We start from the raw sequence: 19,585 nt of genomic DNA, 5'->3' as shown, positions 1-19,585 counted from the left end.
CTAATGTATTTAAGTACAGTTTACCAGAGCATTTTCATTCAAACACTCATATCAGAGGCAGTGCAATTATTATTTGTATTATATTTTTTAAATGTATGTCTTTAGTTGAAAAATTAAGATTTTACATAAATGCAGCTTAATGTGAGACTAAGTTTTGAAAGAACTTTATTTTCTTTATTTTACAAATAAAAAAATAATAAGAAATAAAACACAGCCTCATGCTACAGCTAGCTTGATCTGATATGACAAGTAGCTCAAGGTGGCAAACGCTAACTAGGTGCAAACCTAAGATTGATACTGTTGATCCTAGATCCTACATAGATCCTTCACTGATGTTTGATGACTACATGATGTATCCACATTTTATTGTTATACTGTTATTGTGACTTGTGACCACAGTAGTGCTCAGAAAAAGTGACATAATCTATTTTTAAAGCACCGATAGCCATAATTTTAATAACACATCATAATGTGTACAGTAACTGTTGTTCTAGGTTTACACTCTAAGGGGCCAAGCAACAGGGAGAATATACTGGGATGTTATTGATTCATTGAATTATTATATATTTATTATATTATATATTGATTTTTTTTTTAATATTGTATATGTTTGATGTCATGGGCAGTTGGCAGGAGTCAAAACATTTTCCAGCTTCATCAGAAATCCTATTATATATATTTTCATTTTATTTATTTTTTATTATTTAACCGATAACTAAATTGTACATGTGGTATTTGTATGTCTTAATTATTTTCTTTGTCCCGTTTTGAAAAAAATAAAAAAATGTAGGGCAAGAAGACGAAGGGGAAAAAAAGAAGACATTTAAATAACGTCATTTCCGGTGGAGTGGGCGTGTCTTAAACTGTCAACTAACCTAAGAGCAACAATAACAAACAGAACACCAAGGGGGTTCCGGGAATGGTGAGTGCGACTGTTTCAAAATATACACTACCAGTTACCAAATACACCATTAATAGTTGCATATGGTGATAGTGGGAAGTCATGACGATGGTTTGATTTATTTTTAGCAGCCACCGAAGTGTCAGTACCTCTATCGATGTGTGAAGGTAAAGTTAGCCACACGGCTGCACAACCTGGCATTTTTAACGTGTTGCACACTTTCCGAGGTTGACTGTGCTGTCGTTAGCCTTTGTGCCAATGAAATGAATAAATGTCACCTCTCGGCTGCTGTCAAAGTGTCGAGTCTCGGTTTGTTGTTTTTCTTCATTGGTTTTTGCACGGGCGACATTACGCAGCCAGGCCTCGGTCGTAAACAGCCCCCCAAACGTGCCGTGCTCTGCGGCTTGAACAGTGTTTTCGAGGAATCCCGTTGAAAAATTCGTCTATTTAAAAATGGTTTTGCTTTTCATGAAATGCGTGCAACAGAAACACTAAGACTTTTATGCTTTTATGAATCTTTGTGGTCCACTAATACATTCGGCATTAATGTAGCAATGAATGGTATTTGCTGTTTTCTGTAAAACTGGGACTATTTTCGTCGGTTTGATCATTTTTTTGCCACTAGCCCGCGGAGGGCAGTAGCGAGCAGTGGTAAACAAAAAGTTTAAATTTATCAAGAAAAACAACTAAAGCCATGAATTGAACAAAGGCTGAACATTTCAAACAATAATTTTCTTTGGAAAATGCATTTTCTTGGGCTTATAACTATAAACTAAAGGTTATCAATGAGGACGTAACCCATCAGTGGCAACAAAGGTAAAGGTAACATTATATGGGCAGGTTTTTGTAATGGACTGACATATGTTTATCAGACCTTTTTGAAAGAGATGATGTTGGGCTGGACTGAACCTCAGCTACAATATCGTCAGTTGTTGTTGTTTTCTTGCCTTTATCAAGAACCCAGCTGTCACTCTACACTTCCTGTTTCCAGTTTCTCTGCCTTTGATGTGGAGTAAGGGCTGTCTTCCTGTGCAGTTTTTCTTCCATTCATATACCACAAAGTTGTCAAAGACACTTTCACTTACATGCATGTAAATGAGCTTTCTTTGGTTCCCAAACTCAGTATAGCTCTTTTTTTTTTTTTTTTTTTAATGTTCTTCTGCTTTATCATCTTCATCATCAAAGTTCTCATCAACATTTTCTCTCATCAGGGGAGGAGGCATGTGATCTGATGTGTTGCTGAAATCAGGCTCTCCCTTTGGTCTCTGCTACATCAGAGGTAAGAAACTGAAGATCTGGTGTAACGAGAAACTATCTATGACAGAAACATCAGAAAGAGTCCGGACGCAACGCTCAGTCGTTTGGCAGCCGCACCACCTCAGGTGGGCCGAGTTTAAGATGATCAGACCCCATTTGTCTGAAAATGATAGGGCTGATCAGGGTCGTGAGTCCAGAGCACCTGTGTGCTGTGTGCGAACAGACGATCAGCGTCAACGATATATGTTCTGATATAATCCGAAAATCATACTACTGCAGAAGTGATCAATGCAAATCGTCTTCGTCCACTAATACATTCATGTAGCATGCATTAAAGTAGGAAACTGTAGGAGACTGAACTGCTTTAACTCAGTCTTATGCTATTTCTTCCTCCGCTGTTGAGCCGTGCAAGTTTTAGAAATAGTTGCCAGGCTGTCAGAATGGTTTCTGAAGTTTTCTCTGTTTCTGTGTGTTGCTGCAGAAGCATATTTGATGTTCATTAATTGATAATAACAACAGTAAAAAAAAAAAAAGAAAACTCAGATATATTCATGTTACAATAATAGAATGAATAAAATAATAGAATAGAGAAAGGCAGCAGAAATTAGAAAAGTTAAATTCTCCCAAGTTTGCTCAAGAGATTGAGTGATTATTAAAATAGCTCATGATTAATTCTGCTCTCAGTTTGTCGACTAATTGTTTCAGCACTACAGAAAATGACTTTCAGAGAGAACAGGTGGCTCAGCTTCACGTGCATGAGTGTCAGCTGTGCATCTGCTCTTGTCAGTGCCGCTTTGCCTCTCACGTTTCTGCCGCTGTGTCTTGTGGGTTATACTACGATGATGACGGTGGGTTTATTTTTAGAAGCTTTTATCCAACACGTGGACAGAAAAGAACCAAACACAGAAGAAAGCTGTCTGCAAACAGGGAGCGAGAAGACCCAGTGAAATGGTTTGACAGCGGACGGCAGTGGTCTCTGGTTGGCAGGTCCTCACACATAGAAACCTGCATATAATCTTATACAATCTGTTTAGCCTTATCAGTCGTTTTTACTCTGAATCAGTCCAGTAAGTCTCTGCAAGCTCACTAGTTTATATTCTTTATTCTTCTTTAGAAAGTATTATTAAACAGAGTAAATAGACACGTGTGAAGAAAACACACGTGAGAAAGCCCGATCAGTCTGATCACAGGGATTTGCTGTCCAATTAATTTGTTTTGAATGTTTCCAGGCGTCAGCCAGCAGCAAGAGAGGGTCAGGAAGAGATGGCTGTAGCTCATGAAGGGAGAGAGGGACGGAGAGACAGCTAGGGGTAGACACAGAACAGATGAGATTGAAGCACAAATAGAATAGAAATAGAATCTATTTCTGTCACATTGTTTGGATGAGTAAATCCTCTCACTGCAGCAATGGACAAAAAAACCTTTATTTTCCTCTCACTTGTTGTTGATGTTGTTTAAATACCCTTTAAAGTCATTTGATGTTAAACAATGAGTCTGGTGATATTCTGTGTTCTTCTCATTGTCAACAAATTCCCTAAAGAAACCAAAACCAAGAATGAATTGATTGTACAAACATGTAGTGTCCGTGTGGCCCGAGTTTGTTGTAGCGTTTCTCTCTCTGCTCCATTGTTGCTGTTAAAACGCATCAGTGAGCCACAGCATTGTGCTGGACAACATCTTCATCACCACGAACACGTCCTCTGTAGTTTATTTTTGACTTGATCTCACGTGCCGCCATAAATACTCACCAGTGTGTCGAGTCCGCTGCTAAAAATAGTCCCCAAGAAATAAAATACCTCATGCTAGAGTTATGTTCACTAAAAACTCCGGTATGTGGCTATTTTTAGACTCGAAGCATACCATCATATATTCCTGACGTGTTTCTAAAGATTTGTAGGAACAGTAGGAACAAATGTGCTTGAGGATGAAAAGCACACTCAGGAAAAGTGTGTATGTAATCATCAATCAGCCTAATGGCTGATCCAGGGTCTGGTGTAACTGTGGTACTGACTCCACAACGACTTTGTCTCTTCCTTAGATACCTGCTCAGGGCTGGAACCATGGAGTCATCCTCTGACGAAGAGGAGGTGCGCACCTTCGTCCAAGTCCTCAGTGAGAAGTACGACCCAGAGAATTTCCCCTACGGCCAAGGCCTGGGAGTCGTGGTTCTGCCCAGCCCTCCGGGATCCCCTGTCAAGGGTGAGAGATGACGCAGGCGACCACGTCAGGGTTAAGATACCCTACATCATCAGATGTTTTTGACATATCACAGAGGATAAAAGTGCAAAGCTCCTGAATGTCTTTAAGATCTGATCTGACATCAGTTTCCCTGTTGGCAGATCGCCTGTTCCTGCCCAGTGCGCTGGTACTGAATTACTGTGGAATCAGTAAAGCTGGTGACAAGTCAAACATTGCAACTTTCTGTGCCCATGTGGTAGAGCTGGACCTGTCCTACAATCAGCTGAATGACTGGGGAGAGGTGGGTGTCCTCCACATACTAGCTGCACGGAAATCAAGACGACCTTGCAGAGTGGAATTTGACTAGGACTAGATAAAGATGGCATCCTGATTCCTTTAGTATTAAGTTTATTATTGGCTGATTGATTAGGGACAGTGTGTGTCTTGTGACTCTCCTTTGAAAAGGGGGGAGACAAGACAAATAAGCTCATGTGATGTGTAATTGCAAAAAAAATGGGGCAGGAATAAATCTGTGCAAAAAGAGGCATGTTGGTTTTACCATGAGGGATGTTCACTGGTTCAGTGTGTGGTATCTCTGGCTGCTGTGGCAAAAGATCTGATCATTTTGTGCTTCAAAGAAAAATTAACTCTAATAACATTAATGACGCTCCAATCCATTGAAGTGCCTCAGTAACCAACGCCAGCGAATCAACACGCACGATAACGGGGTCTGAGAAAAGGATGACGGTAATAATGTTATTAAATCCACATGTGCTCTTTCTTCAAAGACACGCCAAAATGTCTGCAGTGAAAAAGGCTTTAAATGATGAATGATGTAGAAGAGACTTTTCCACAGAAGGTATTCTGACTTGTCGTACTATGAAAAGCACAGGTGTTACTAATGGCATTAATGACCGCTCTGTTCTAGTCAAGTGTCCCGGTAAACTACGACAGTGTGACAGTGAGGCGGCATGCATAATACCAGGACCGTGAAACTGAAGCAGCTAAATGGAATTGAATTATTATAAATTTCATTATTCATGCCTGTGATTTTACTGTTGTGTCAGTTAACGTTAGTGTATTTAACTCTTCCGTTCACAGGACTTTAAACGATGTTCTAAAAATATAAATAAATATTTCTTTTTGCGTTTTGTATTCTATTATGTTAATGTGGGTTTTCCAGATCTGCACCATCGTCTCCAACATCCCCCACCTGGACTTCCTCAACCTGAGCAGGAACCCTCTGAACGGCGTGGAGCTGGAGCCCGGCATGGCCGAGATTTTCTCCAGGGTCCGACGACTTGTCCTTATTAACACACACGTCAGCTGGGACACCGTGCACACGCTCACGCAACACACACCGGAGTAAGTGATGAATCGTTGTGTTGTTGATGGGTTGAATGTAAGAGGAAGCAAAATGTTTGTGTTTAATATGTAATAATACACTAATAAGAACACAGACAAATTATGAGGCTGGTGATATTCTCTGTTGACGTGTTGCTTCATTTTGATGAACATGGCCACTGTAGTTTTACTTTTAGTGAAACCCACAAACGTTGTACAGCATCCTCTTGCTGTACTTACTCACTAGCAAAAAAGTGTATTAATCCACAGCTGAAAATAGTCCCAAACAAATGCACAATTTACTCGTGTTTAGGTAAAGTTTACAAAAACCACTAACAAGAGAATAAGATTAGCCTTCAGGGTAAAGAGCCAGGAGAGGAAACATAAACTCCAAACAAGCACAATACTAATTTATCAATGCAGATTTGGTGTGAAAAAGGTTTTGTCACACCTACTATAAGGAAACCTGGCTGACCGCACCTCCTCTTCCAGGCTGGAGGAGCTTTTCCTGTGTCTGAACGGCTACACCACCGTGTCAGAGTCCCAGACGCCCTGTCCGTCACTACGCCTCCTGCAGATCACAGACAACCAGCTGCAGCATTGGGCAGAGGTGAGGAAGTTTGGTGCGATGTACCCGTGTCTGAACACGCTGGTGCTGGCCAATAACAGCGTGGACTCCGTGGGAGACACTCGGGAAACGCTGCAGCACCTCTACCCCAACCTGCGCAGCATCAACCTCAACAACGCAGGTGTGTGAGGGGTGATGAAGACTGTGCTCAGTGCGTGGCGTAAACAAATATTCACCGTGTCCCTAAAACTCTGATGTTCTGTCATTCAGGGCTTAGTAAATGGGAGGACATTGAAAGGCTGAATTTCTTCCCTAAGCTGGAGGAAGTCAAAGTAATGGGGATTCCTTTACTGCAGCCTTACACCACCCACGAGAGACGCAGCCTCCTTTTAGCACAGTGAGTCTAAAGCTAAACACACAACGTACATCAAATCCTTATTGCCACTTACACGCAGGAGAGCATGTTGACTTATTTACTGAGTAATCATCATCGCTTTCAAATATAAATGTGCATAATGTTTGGGCCGCCGCTGCTGCTGCTGCTGCCTGCAGGCTGCCATCTGTAGTGGTGCTGAATGGGAGCGCAGTGTCTAAAGGAGAGAGAGAGGATGCTGAGAGGTTCTTCATCAGGTACTACCAGGACCGGCCAGAACAGGAGATTCCTGAGAGGTACTCAGACACACAGTATGCATGTCTTATACACACACACACACACACACACGTCTCACTTTACACCTAATTTTAAAGGAGGGTGTCTTCAGTGATGGATCATGTGTTTTTAATTAGATTTAAACGCTCAGATGTTAAATGTTCACGGTACAACAAAAACTAGAGGAGACATGCTCGATGAAGATTTGTAGGACCAATAACATTCATCTGCCGCGGTAGTTGATTACATTACAAGTTATGTAATTAATGTGTTCAGGCACACTCCCATTACATAACGTGCCCACCAGCCCCACTGTCTTTTTTCATTGTTTTTATAGACGTAAAATCCATGTGGTTCATTTTCTAACAGTCCAAAACACAAAGATATTCAGTTTTCAGTGACTCGTCGCATTGGAGAAGATATTTGTCATCTTTACTCGATTAAAGATCAGTTATTAAGATGTTTGCCAATTAATTTTCTGCCTTGTCAGTTAATAGACTAATCATTTTAGCTCTAAAACCCATTGTTGCTTATAGATTTTTCTAGGTTTCTGTCAGTCTTTAATAACCTAAATTAGAAAGAATGTGCAGCACCAAGTGTCAACATTTGCTTCCACCAATCCTTTGTATTAAATGCATCGACAGCAGGTGATATGATTTTTGGGAAAGCTCCGCCCCCTCCTCGACAGGGGGGCTCGGCAGGCGGTGGAAAAAATTGCCCACGCTCTTCACCGACTGCATTCCACTTAACCTCAGCTGAATGCTGGGGAGGGATTTGTGAAGGAAGGTGTAGTCCCTGACTGGGGGAAACTAACCTTTGGGAAACAATGCCACCAGTCTCTCGCTCCTCAATGAGTCCTTTGTGCCGGGAATTCTCTGATTGGAAAACTGATACACGAAGTAGCAGGTTGATTTTTTTTTTTTACTTTTTAAATAAATATATATACACCTACTTTTACCAACCTTAAGTTGAGAGATTGATTTGTTTTCTGATTTCACGTGGAGCTGGAAACTTCACAGCAACGATCCTCAGACCTTCAGACATGTTCATTTTACCTTTATCTCCACGTTCGGCCCCACGTTTAAACTTCTTTCCTTCCTGCTGGTAAATGTCGCACTCGCTGTTTTGGTTCGGAGCCAGATTCTCAGTGTAGGTAGGTCCGAGGTTAAGGGATCACCGTGACTGCGTGTGGGTGTTATGGGGGGGGGGGGGGGTTGTCGGACACGCTCGGTAAGCAGTGAACACACTGCTATCCGCTTTCCTTTCGGATGGGGCTGTGGCCCTGCTGCCCTGAGAGATCAGAGCGCTGTGGGGAAGGTCACAGCCTCTCAGGTGAACACATCGGACTCTGAGTAACAGCTCCAACCTTAAAACCTACATCAGACTGATGGAGACCGATACACCTCGATGAACAGAGAATTGTGGATAATCCGGGGAAAGGGGAAGGGGTTGTGGGAAATAGGAAACAGAAAAATAAAGAATGAAATGTGTTGGCTGGACAGGAAGGATTAGTTGCAAGGAAAGAGCGAAAGAGAACGGCCGGTTTGAAGAAGAAATCTGAGAGTCGGCGTATAAAGTAGAATAAGTAGAGAGGGACTGAAAAGGAACATTTTAACTCCTTCTTTAAGGAGGTCGTCTTTCAACTGGAGATCTGGAGGAATGAGAGGAAACAGTCAGCTAAGATCTGGGCTGGACTCTCTGTTTTCTGAATTAGCTCCAAAACCTGTTGTTTCTGCTGCTACTTTACTGTCCATTATCGAAGAATGCTGGAAAAGACAAGTGGAATGCTGGCTTGTTATCTGCAGCATTATTTGCCCCATTATACCATGCTTACCACCTTTTAAATGAAGCCTTTTAGCTAAATGGCTTTTCCCTAGAATGGCACTTTGTGCGCTGTGGCCCAAGAGGAGAATTCCCAGGGTGCACCACAAGTTTTAGCCAGAAACCCCAGGCCAAGGGGACCGGCTTTGTGGAGGAGTTTTGGGGGAGGGAAGGGAAATTGCTTTGATTGGCCCAGCTGTTACAGTAGCTTTGAAAGCACAGGCCTTTTCTCCTGGATTTTATTTAATCGTTCCTGGGTCCTTATCTCAAACACGCATTCCCTTGAGGTGGCCGAGAGCTTTCTCACGGCGAGCAAGAGGCGGAGGCAGAGGCAGTGTTTCTCTTGCCTCTTAAGCACATACAAGGTTCGTTTCCATCCGCCCGTTTGCATTGCCGTATTTAATTTAATCACACACACACATACACACACAAAAAAAAAAGTGAGTAGAAAAAGCCGAAATACCACAAAAAAAAAAGTTTTTGGCTGAAGCCGAAGTTGGCTAATTGGTAATAGAAAATGCAGTAAAGGCATGGTAGACAAAATATGTCATGCTTCTTATCACAGTCCATCATAAAGAGCGGAAAAAGAGAGTGTAAATGAAAGTGCATAACTACAATGTCTTCGTAGAGGCATGATGAGACCAAATCTGGCAACCTCATTGTGACGGTAAGACTTCAGGAAGTCGGGACGCGTGTCTGGCTTTGATAGCCATTAAATGGTTGGAGCACGTAACTCCCTCTAAGGCCCAAACGTGTTGTTTTTACATCTCTGCTTGTAACAAAGAGGATACGGTGTGTTAACTGGTGAGTGACTATAAAGATATCCGTCCTCATGCTAAGCTAGGCTAATTGCCTCTCAGCCTCAGCAGAGATTGACATCGGTCTTCTCATCTCACTCTTGGAGAGAAAGCGAATAAGTGTTTCTCTTCAAAACTTGGGAACAGTTTTCATGGAAACATAATAACAGTTGTGCACTGTTGATGAACTGGAATGAACGGAGATTGTTCTCTTTTTATTCGCATTTTTAACATCTTCACAGTAATCTTCTCACCCACTTGCGTTCTCCCAGGTACCACATCCTTGTGTCCAAGTATGGTCACCTGGCCCCGCTGGCAGAGGTGGACCTGAGCCCCCCCTGCACCATGGTGGACGTTCGCTGGGGGGAGAGGGTGGAGGCAGTCAGCCTCCGCCTGGAGCAGACGGTGGGCGACCTGAAGAAACACCTCAGAGATCTGCTGCAGCTGCCCACCAACGGGATCCGGCTTTTCTACATCAACCGGGAGATGTGCTCGGTGTTGGGACCTGAGGAGTTGAAGTGCGGCCCCCGGGCCCTCCACTCCTACAGCATCCGAGATGGGGATGAGATTCTAGTTGTGCCCAAAGTCAAAAGCCGCTGCAGCTCCTCAGATATATGAGTCAGGCTTCAAATAAATGGGACTTAAGGGTTTTTAGATAATGGACACTTACTGGATATTAAGCTTTGACTTGAGCCTTTTTTTTTTTTTCTTTTTTTTTTTTTTTTTCTTTTTTTTTTTTTTTTTCTTTTTTTCTTTTTTTAGATTAAAAACAGGTTGATATTTTCAGCCTTGAATGTAAGGATGTTTGCTGTCCACCGCATTGAACAAATTTACACAATAGTATATTTGCACAAAGGAGTTCCACATTCACACAGTTCGTAACTTGAGTGCAAGTCGCACATTTTTTCACTTAAAGTGGCTTAAGATAAGAAAATAATTTGCATCTCATTTATGAAAAATCTTATGCAAAATCCAGATGTGGTGCGAGATGTTTTCTCCAAAAAAAAAAAAAAACAGCTGCCATTATTATAATTGGATGCACAAATTGCACATTGATTTCTAAAACTAAAACCACTTTATAATTGGTGTTTGGGATTGAAGGGAATTTTTTTTTATGCTTTTTGGGTGAAAAGATCATTTTGAACCAATCTACTCCATCGCAGTGGCAAACAACGACCCTTAATGACTGAATTCACTTAGTCGTCACGCGACCTTTCAACTTGTGGCCAAGAATTTGAGAATAATGTACAGTTCACATTTGCGTTATAAAATAACTATTATGTGGACAAAAAAAGTAATTTTCTGAGCTTTACTGAAGCAGAATAAGTTTGCTGATGAGAATCATTCTCTCGCTCTTCTTCCTGACCAGTCGCCTTCACATGACTCTGGTTGAATATCCCGGGATAACCCCCCATCCCCACCCCCACCCCCCCGGGCTGATGCACAAACGCATTGTGTTTGGGATAACATAGAGCACATGGCTGTTACTCAGTCAAGGCGCCCTGGCAGAAAGACGAGACAAGTCTGAGGTGAGCTCGGGTCTGCGACGGAGAGAAGAAAGGAGCGGTGATGCTCAAGTTACTGCGGGTCTTCTGGCTGTCCCGCTCATGAATGGAGCAGCTCTCTGTCCCTGCAGAGGCAGCTGAGAAACGTTGAGGCCCAGGCTGTGCGGTAACCACACACCAGCCGCTGTGTCACGGACACTGCGGCTGCGTTTAAGTTAGAATGGGTTCACCCAACAGGCTCGAGCCCCTCACCTGTTCACCTGAATCTGTCCTTTACATCCGTCTCGCCAACCTGACACCTCTGGTGTCTGCTGTTTCACAGGATGTGAGGTCGTGAACTCTAGAGCCGAACATTCTTCGTAAAGACACGTAACCTACCGATAACGATAAAATCAAAGATAAAATAAAGATAGAAAAACGATGCGTGGTGCGTGAGCTAATCATGATACAACTTTGTTTGTCATTTATGCAACTTACAAAGTGGCGCGGATATTGTTGCTAGTTTTCTTTCAGATTTATGTGAGTATGGGACACAAGTTTATATACCGACTGAGAGAGGAAGAGTTTTTTTCTCCTACATTGTTTGACTGTGTGTTGTATTCTTTTTACTCTTTCTACCACATGCTGAGAAATCTCATCATCCACCTTTCCATTTGTAATCGTTGAAACTACTTCCCCTCTCAGGACAGCCACGGAAGTATTGGTTGTCCGGGTCGATGCATAATTGTAGTAGTTTCTGCCGCTGTTCGACTGGAGATGCAAAAACAGTCGGCAGGCAGAGAACAGTGGAAAGGAAAAGCCTGTTACAATGGCTACACGTGGAGTTAGAGCAGTTTCCAGTGAACTGGACCTGCACAAACACGGGGAAACTTGCAAACTCCATTCACAAACCACCCCACCGGCCAGTGGATTAGAACCCAGGATCTTCTCGTCTATGGTAGCCTCTCACGTAAAGCTCTCTAGGCCAACACTGACGAACCCTGAGGGGTTTTAGAGAAGGGTGTACAGCTTTCAGGCTCGGTACAGCTCGGGCCGATCGGAGGCTCTGAATGAAAAATATAAGCTGTTGTCGTTTTTTCTTTTTTGCTCTGCATGCAGTGATGTGTTCTAGCAACGTTCTGACCCGTGTACAGCTCAAACGTGTCTTTGAAGCAGCATCGCAACTCCCAACAACAACAACAACAACAACAACAACAACAACAACAACAACAACAACTGCATTTGTTCATGAAAAGTGTCGTGAGACTTTAAATGCAGAGTAGTTTCAATATTTTAAAATGTCTCTCTTGAACACTTTTATGCCAATTTTACCTTCAAAGTGGGCAAACAATGTTTTCGCCTTGAAACCATGTGAAAATGTGTTGAGGTGCCGTCATTTGCTCCTCTGACACAGACTCTTTTTTTTTGTAGTAGATGACTGGAGATCTCTCTTGTTTGTTTGTTTTTCTGTCTTGACTCATTAGCATTATACTATATTATGACAGAGTGGATACATGGGAAGTAATGGGATGAGCGTTTTGGAGCGCCGTGCTGGTTTGCATGTTCTGATATTTCTCGATGTGTTTGATTTTTAAAAAAAAATGTGTGAGACGTGTCATTTCAGGGAAAACAACGTTGTTTATGGGCATTTGTAATTTTGACATTTCCACCCTCACCTTTATCCTTCAGTAATACCAAATACAAAGATTATTGTTATTAATTAAAGAAAACTATAAGATAGTTGCTAAATCTATAATACAGTTTGCCTTGTGCTGTTTAGTCTACGGTGTTTAATTTATGTCACGTTTGCTTTCTGTAGTTTCTTGTGTGTATCTTGACATTTGTTTTCTTTCTTGAGATCATAATGCTATTTCCTCACCACTGTACTGTAAAATGGGGCTTTCACTTCACTTAAAAAAATAAATTATAATTATTCCACCTCATTACAGTACAGGTTACTTTTTTCTTCTTTTTTTTTATAGTTCAGGCCGATAAATCAAATCCGCAGCTATAATAAACGCACCCTTTGCTATAGGATGGTCTATTTAAAGCCTTCAGTGCTCTGCTGTGCTGCAGCAGCTACTTGTTGCGTGAGTGTTCAGTTGCTCAAGGCGTCACTACGCTTCAACTCAAGTGCTTGTCCCGTGGTCGGAGGGTTAATGCCATGTGTTGTGGTCAGAGGTCAGACTCTAACCTATCTCAGAAAGAACTCAGAGACAGACATTGCTGGTTTTGGTCTTTTAATGAGATCTGTCGATATTAATAGAAATATAGAATATTTCCAACCTCATCCTTTAACTGTTCTCTGACCTCTCACACTCAGCAAGTTAATTTAATATTTTCACAGATTAGGCCATGAGTAATTCTATTGCAATTTGTTTGCCACATTGCATTGCATCTCAATTGCTGGGATTCTGTTATTTTCATGGCTTTAGCTGGGAACAGAACACATAATCTTCACAAATTCACATAAGCCCCTTTTTATCTCTGTGTGTAATACTGTACAACAATAATGTGTTATTTCATTAGGAAATAAAGTCCTTAGCATTAATGGGGTTTAAATGCACATCAAAGATACAATTATCCTGAGATTAAGACAATAATACTCGTGAGTCAGAGTCTATACACCGGGGTAGATTAACTTGATGTAGGATGTGTGAGGACCAATGTAAGAGGTGCTGTTGATATGTCTACAGCTGTCCTAAAGTGTCAGGAAGAAGGTGTCGTACTGTTATTGTTCCATCTGAACTTCCTTCTTGTTTACATGAAGAAATCAACTGTCAGTATTAATAACTGGAGCTGTGACTGAGGGAGCTTCCTGCATAACTTGGACCTGACTAAGTTAAGTGAAATTAATCATAGGTAAAAATAAATGTATGTCCCAGTATGTGTTGTTAAGAGCTGATTAAAATATCTGTGTTTGCCCTTCAATGGAAATTCATTTTATTTATGTGTTTTCCTAGGGATGCCAGTATCCACCTCAGACCTTATGGTCCCCTACAACCAGCAAGAAATGGTAAGTCATGGGCATGACGACTTGTAACAACTTGTGGATGTTCAAATTCCAAAGTTTGAAACTGTGAATCAACCTTTGTGAACCTGTAAAATAAATCTGCATAAGAAACTGAAGTTTGTGCATGTGGAAAAAAAATGTGCATGTGTAGAAGACATTTGTATTTGTTAAAAAGAAAAACTGCATGAAGCAAATGGTCAGGATAATGCATCTTGTTCTGGACCAAACTACTTGCCAAAAGTATTCGACCAATTTACATCTGAATTCATAATCGTCACAGGAACATAAACGCTGAAGATGCTGAATGTTGGCACAAACTTTATAGACATTTTCTTTTTTCAATCAAAGATTGCTTACGTTAATTTCTGCTGACCATTTCAAAGTCCTGACTGAAGAGAAGGCATGAAGTGGGGCAACTCTGACAAAGTCACTTGTGTTACAGGCAAAATGTACATGTGACCTGCATGCACAGCTCTGTTTCACAGACTCAATGCTTGCCTGTGGGGAAGATGGGATTCTGCAGATTTTTCTCTCTCTCTTTCTGGCAGCCGTGTTTCAGTCAAGCTGCAAAGAGTCCATTCCATATGTGTCAGGCGGTGTTGTGTTTCTGGGGCATTCCCTCCATTTTACCCCCCTTCTTCTCCTCCTCCTCCTCCTCTTCCAACAGCATGACTCTAATCCTGTGCGGGATACCTATGCCACCCGCCACAAACAACCACCACCACCACCCGTCCCTCAACACACTGTCACCAGCAGAAAAACACCTCGCAGGTTGTGGGAGCTGAGACACTGAGGTTCAATAATAAAGTCTGAGCTGTTATACCTTTCAAACCTTTCACTTCTCTGAAATTGTCGGTTTTATTGAGCTTATCTAATTTGTATCAATCCCTTCAATTCCTGCCTTCTCACTTTCTTTTGGTATCTTTGGTTGTCCGCTTTGGGTTGACACTTTTGGTTTTTAGTGAAATGTCTTGACAAGTATTAAATGGACTGAAATGCAATTTGATACATACTGTATATCCATAGTTCCCAGAGGATCACTCCTCAAGACTTAAGTGATCCTCCTCACATCAAAGCTTTCACTTATCCAGTGAAATATCTCGACGTCAGATGGATTGGGACCTAATTTTGTCCAGGCTTTCGTGATCCTGAAAGGATGAAACCCAAAGATTTTGTTGATCCCCTGACTTTTCCTCTATTACCATAAGGTATACATTTTTCATTTTGAATGAAATGTAATGCCATGTCCCTAGAGGATGCATCATAATGACTTTGGCGTTTCCCTGACTTCAGCTAGTGCCTCCAGCAAGTCGGCATTATTTAGTGCAGAATGAAATATATTGATGACTCTTGGATGGATTGAAGGGGTATATTGATTTGCATCTGTACCACACATAGGTGCAAGGCTATTTAACAAGCAGCATTAATGAAAACTGTTGGCAATAACCCGACTGTCATTGCCATTGGCTTGGAGATGCTCACTGCTGCAAAGTCAGACTGAAGGTGGAAGACGGGTGCGGTTGCATTGTATCGATCGCACCTTGCACCTTGGCTGCGCAGTTGCTACTCTGATCTGCCCCTGATCTGCCCCATTGCATTATGAAGTGGCATTGAGGGCAGGGGGGACTGAACAGGGCCTTTTGTGCACTGAGGTGGAGGATTCATTGGGGCAAGAAGGTTTGGGTTACTGGAAGGAGGTTCACCATTGTCAATGGAAAGGAAGGAGAGGAGGGCAGGGCAGAGCCAACCGCTGGGCATAAGGGTTGAATTAGAGTGGCCCAGTCCACGGATTAGGTGACTGCCAAAGAGCTCAACTGGTATCCAGTCCAGGACCTTCTTTGTGAAGGTCAGGCTTGATGGATTCTCCAGAACTTGTGATGCTGGATACTTTGACCCTGTTCCCACACAGTGCCGCCCTGCCACGTCGAAACCTTTGATCCAATTTCTCTGTTTCTTGCAAACAATATTATAAGTGGTGGGAGTGGCTCTCCATTCAGTGGAGCTTCTCGATGTTGAACTTTGTGCAAAATCTCCGGTCCTTCCCACTCACTCTTTACTACTCTTATCCCTCCATTGGATAATTCATTGGGGGTTCATTTATTATTTAACAACCCAACAATCAATTGGTTTGATGCATCGTGGGACTTAGTGACCATGCAGACACCTAGCTAACAATCAGTAGACAGATTAAGTGTAACCGAGTGAGTAAATATAATTAAATGTTAAACTAAAGATCAAATCTATTAAACATTTACCTATAGTACAAAACAGCACAGTGCGTTCTTTATTATGTATTGGTATCTAGTGTTTATGGGGCATAAAATCAAAACAACGAGCTGAAAGACAGTAAAGCACTCGGTAGTGTTTCTGTAGAGTCGGATGATAATTCTCGATGGGTTCGTTACCACCAGCGACTTCTTTTACATGTTAATCATTTTATATATTGTTAACATTGATTAGTGCAGCTTCAAGTTGACCACCCAAGTTCAGAGAGAGAAAAAAAGGAGCGCTATTGTTACCGTTCATGTTTTATTTTCCTAATGAATTGTTCTGGTGAATGGGAAAGCAAGAATGCAAATTTGAGAAATCGGCCCATCTCTATCTTCCCCACTTTTCCATCCTCTACATTTCCCAAAACACAGCACCTATATCAGGGAGATCCCCCGGCCCAGTAGGTCATCTGTAACTGTTGAATTTTTTGTCCCTCTTTGTGCGACGCTCTCGTTAAGAGTATGTGACCATTTACACAACAAGGCGTGGGAGGTATAAAAGAAGCCTCCGCGGAGAGCCTCGGTGCTGCTTAATGGGAGCCCAGGCCGTGCCCTCAGTCCTGGAGCCTTTCACACATCTTGCTCCCTGCCTCTCCAATTACTTCCACTGTCCTGCGGCAACAAAGACCCAACTGACTGCCCTCTCCTTCCCAGACCCTATCAGTGCGGATCCACCTGAGATTTCCCCCTTGCTATCTCTCCAGCATCTATGGAAATGAAGTGTCTTGTGTAACCTTGTAAATGAGGCTGTACCTAATTAAAAAAAAAGGAGGTACACAGAGTATCCAAAGTGACTCATGTTAATTCTGTAACTCTACCTACCACAGAGCTTGAAAAGCAAGGCTTCAGACTGTGTGTGTGTTTTTGTTTTTTTGTCCATAAATGCCCCAGAGTGAGACTGCACTACTTTGGTGAGTTTGTGTGCTCAGGTGCCCTGAGCTTTAAACGCACTGAGTGAACTCTGGCAAGGTCTACACCACGACTGAGGCCTGATCCAAAGTGTCGATGTGAACCTTATTTTTTACACCTGCCAAAGTGCAAGCAATTCAAATTTTTAAGTTTTTAGAATTCATCACCAAATATATTCAAATGCTTCAGATGCTGAGTGAAACATGAGTAAGTCCTCAGTGTTCAAACGTCTTTGTTCCAAAAAAAAAAAAAAAACAGATAAAAGCCACAGTGTTTCCACCAAATTTTTTGACCAAAGACATTTTATCATCATTTGGCCCATTGCAGGTGTTAATGACAGATTCTGCCCAAAAGGCTTGACATTTATCCAGCATGAGAGCCTCTCTTTGTACAAAACATTCCTCTTCTCCTGCATTTTAAAACACGTCTGAAAGCGGTCTTTCTCTTTTGGTTTGTACCACTTCCCTCCATCATTTCCAGATCTCTGACCTTCTCTCTCCCCGTCTATATTTCTGTTTCCACTCCCTCTCTTCCTCAGATTCCTATGCTGTCCCTCCCCTCAACTTCCCTCTCCTCCCCACCTACCCCATTCCCCAAACACTGATCTCAGATTAAGTTGAACACTATCCCAGGTAAAGTTTGCACCTGCTTCCTAAGGCAAAAGCTCATTCCACCGCTTCAAACGGGAGCTTTTCAACCTACACACTTCTCCAAGGACCTCACTATTTTAAACACCCACCACACACCTGAGGACTGTCGTTGCTACTACTGGTGATCCTGTGGAGTTGGAACTGAAGAAGATTCGAAGATCTCTTCTATCTGGACATCCAACTCCTCCGCATACCCTCTTCTACCCCTCTACCTCCACTGCCTCCTTTCACATCCCTCCATCACCACCACCACCACCACTCTGTGGATGGTCCTCTGCTGGATGGGACTCTGCTGTGAGGAGGTTGCCAGGTTAGACTAGTGTGGTGCTAGATGTCCGTCTTCTGAAGGCAGGTGAGTATATCATTTCCTCCTCTATGTGATTTCATGATTCAACAATGTGGCAAAAGGGAATCTGAACTTTTCTCATTAGATGCATCTTTTTTTTTTTCCTTTTTAAAGCTGCACACATTGACTTTTCCTATATGTCAGATATTTCAGGTCATTTGTTATGGTTTAGAAAATGTAAATCTGCGTGGCAACATTATCATTAATAATTAATTTTTCTGTTGTTGGTGATTCCAGTGTAGCATACAGGAGTGCCTAACATTTTGACATGATAAAGGGTCACAAACTCCTCAAATTAAAACGTATATGCTTATAAAAGTTGAAGTAACTTACATAGTCATAGAAAATAATAATAATAATAAAAATAACAGTAATTATAAATATTATTTTTCTTATTTCTTTCTTTTAATCATCTTGGGAACCTTTGGATCCCTAGCTCTAGGTTGTGAACCACTGATCTGATATTTCCATTCTTTCCACTGGTGTTAGAATTAAGCCTTTAATTAACTAATTCAATTAATGCCATTTCTTAGCTTTTAACATTGTGATTGTAATAAGTCGTAGCACAGTAACTGAGCACTGTTATGACTTCACCTGATTTTCAAGCCTCCAATGCAACAAAAAGTCAATAAAATAAATGTGCTTGAGCGAGTGAGTTGACCTCTGATAAAACATGAACATGTCTCTGTCTAGACAGAGTCAGATCTCTCTCTCTCTCTCTCTCTCTCTGAGATAAACACGTCAGAGTGTCTGCTTCATCTTTTATGTTCCATGGGGCTTTATCTTAATTGCCCCGCTAAAAGGCATCGAGTTAATGCCCGTCAGATAAGATGGTGAGCTACAAGAGTCAAAAGAGCGATTGTGTTAATCTTTCAGTTGACAGTGTATGATGAGAGGCTGCTGACATTACAGCGGACCTCTCTCAGCAGTGCCCACTAACCTTGGCACACCTGAACACAATTTACCATCAAGCTGAATAGAATTCGCACATTAATAGAAATGAGAGATTAGAAGGAAGAATTCAATTGGGCTCAAATACCTCATGTGTCAGTGGTATCAATGTCAGTTAGGTTGTGAGTGGATGTGGCTGTGTGGATGTTTATATACAGACTAGACTATTAAGAGACTATGAAGTGCAGTTTTTAAATACATCTTTCAAAAAACTTTCCTGAATCACTTTGGTTGATATTTCAAACAAAGATGGCGGCACCACTGTAGTTATTTAATTGAACTTTAATTGGCCAGTTCGAGTGTCCAGTCTCAGCCACACTTCGGTGATTACACTTAAATGTAACTGCACACCTGCTGTCTGACAAAATAATCTCAACTCAAGGGTCCACTTACTGGCTTCTTCAGGACTTTCACTGGCATCGAAAGTAACTTGAGGATAGATACACC

General features: G+C 41.9%; 1 protein-coding gene across 1 annotated transcript; it reads left to right on the top strand.

Annotated features, from left to right (window-relative positions):
- The first annotated feature begins 875 nt into the window (after positions 1 to 875).
- LOC111233105 (tubulin-specific chaperone cofactor E-like protein) lies at positions 876 to 10,206 on the top strand. The gene is made up of 9 exons (XM_022760868.1): positions 876 to 922; positions 2,113 to 2,180; positions 4,197 to 4,357; positions 4,498 to 4,637; positions 5,520 to 5,701; positions 6,173 to 6,429; positions 6,519 to 6,645; positions 6,801 to 6,917; positions 9,788 to 10,206. The coding sequence occupies exons 3-9, from the start codon at positions 4,219 to 4,221 to the stop codon at positions 10,131 to 10,133; spliced, it is 1,308 nt and encodes a 435-aa protein (XP_022616589.1). The 5' UTR covers positions 876 to 922; positions 2,113 to 2,180; positions 4,197 to 4,218; the 3' UTR covers positions 10,134 to 10,206.
- The last annotated feature ends 9,379 nt before the right edge of the window (positions 10,207 to 19,585 follow it).

The sequence above is a fragment of the Seriola dumerili genome, unplaced genomic scaffold (genome assembly GCF_002260705.1).
Source record: "Seriola dumerili isolate Sdu_G_001 unplaced genomic scaffold, Sdu_1.0 BDQW01000367.1, whole genome shotgun sequence".
Lineage (NCBI taxonomy): Eukaryota > Metazoa > Chordata > Actinopteri > Carangiformes > Carangidae > Seriola > Seriola dumerili.
Note: the sequence above shows the minus strand (reverse complement) of the source record. Positions and strands in the feature narration are given on the sequence as shown.

Bases quoted from the DNA above. Each gene is read 5' to 3' on its own strand.
- LOC111233105 (XM_022760868.1), top strand. From the start codon at position 4,219: ATGGAGTCATCCTCTGACGAAGAGGAGGTGCGCACCTTCGTCCAAGTC. The intron at 4,638-5,519 runs GTGGGTGTCCTC...TGGGTTTTCCAG, and splicing joins AGCTGAATGACTGGGGAGAG to ATCTGCACCATCGTCTCCAA. The intron at 6,918-9,787 runs GTACTCAGACAC...GCGTTCTCCCAG, and splicing joins GAACAGGAGATTCCTGAGAG to GTACCACATCCTTGTGTCCA.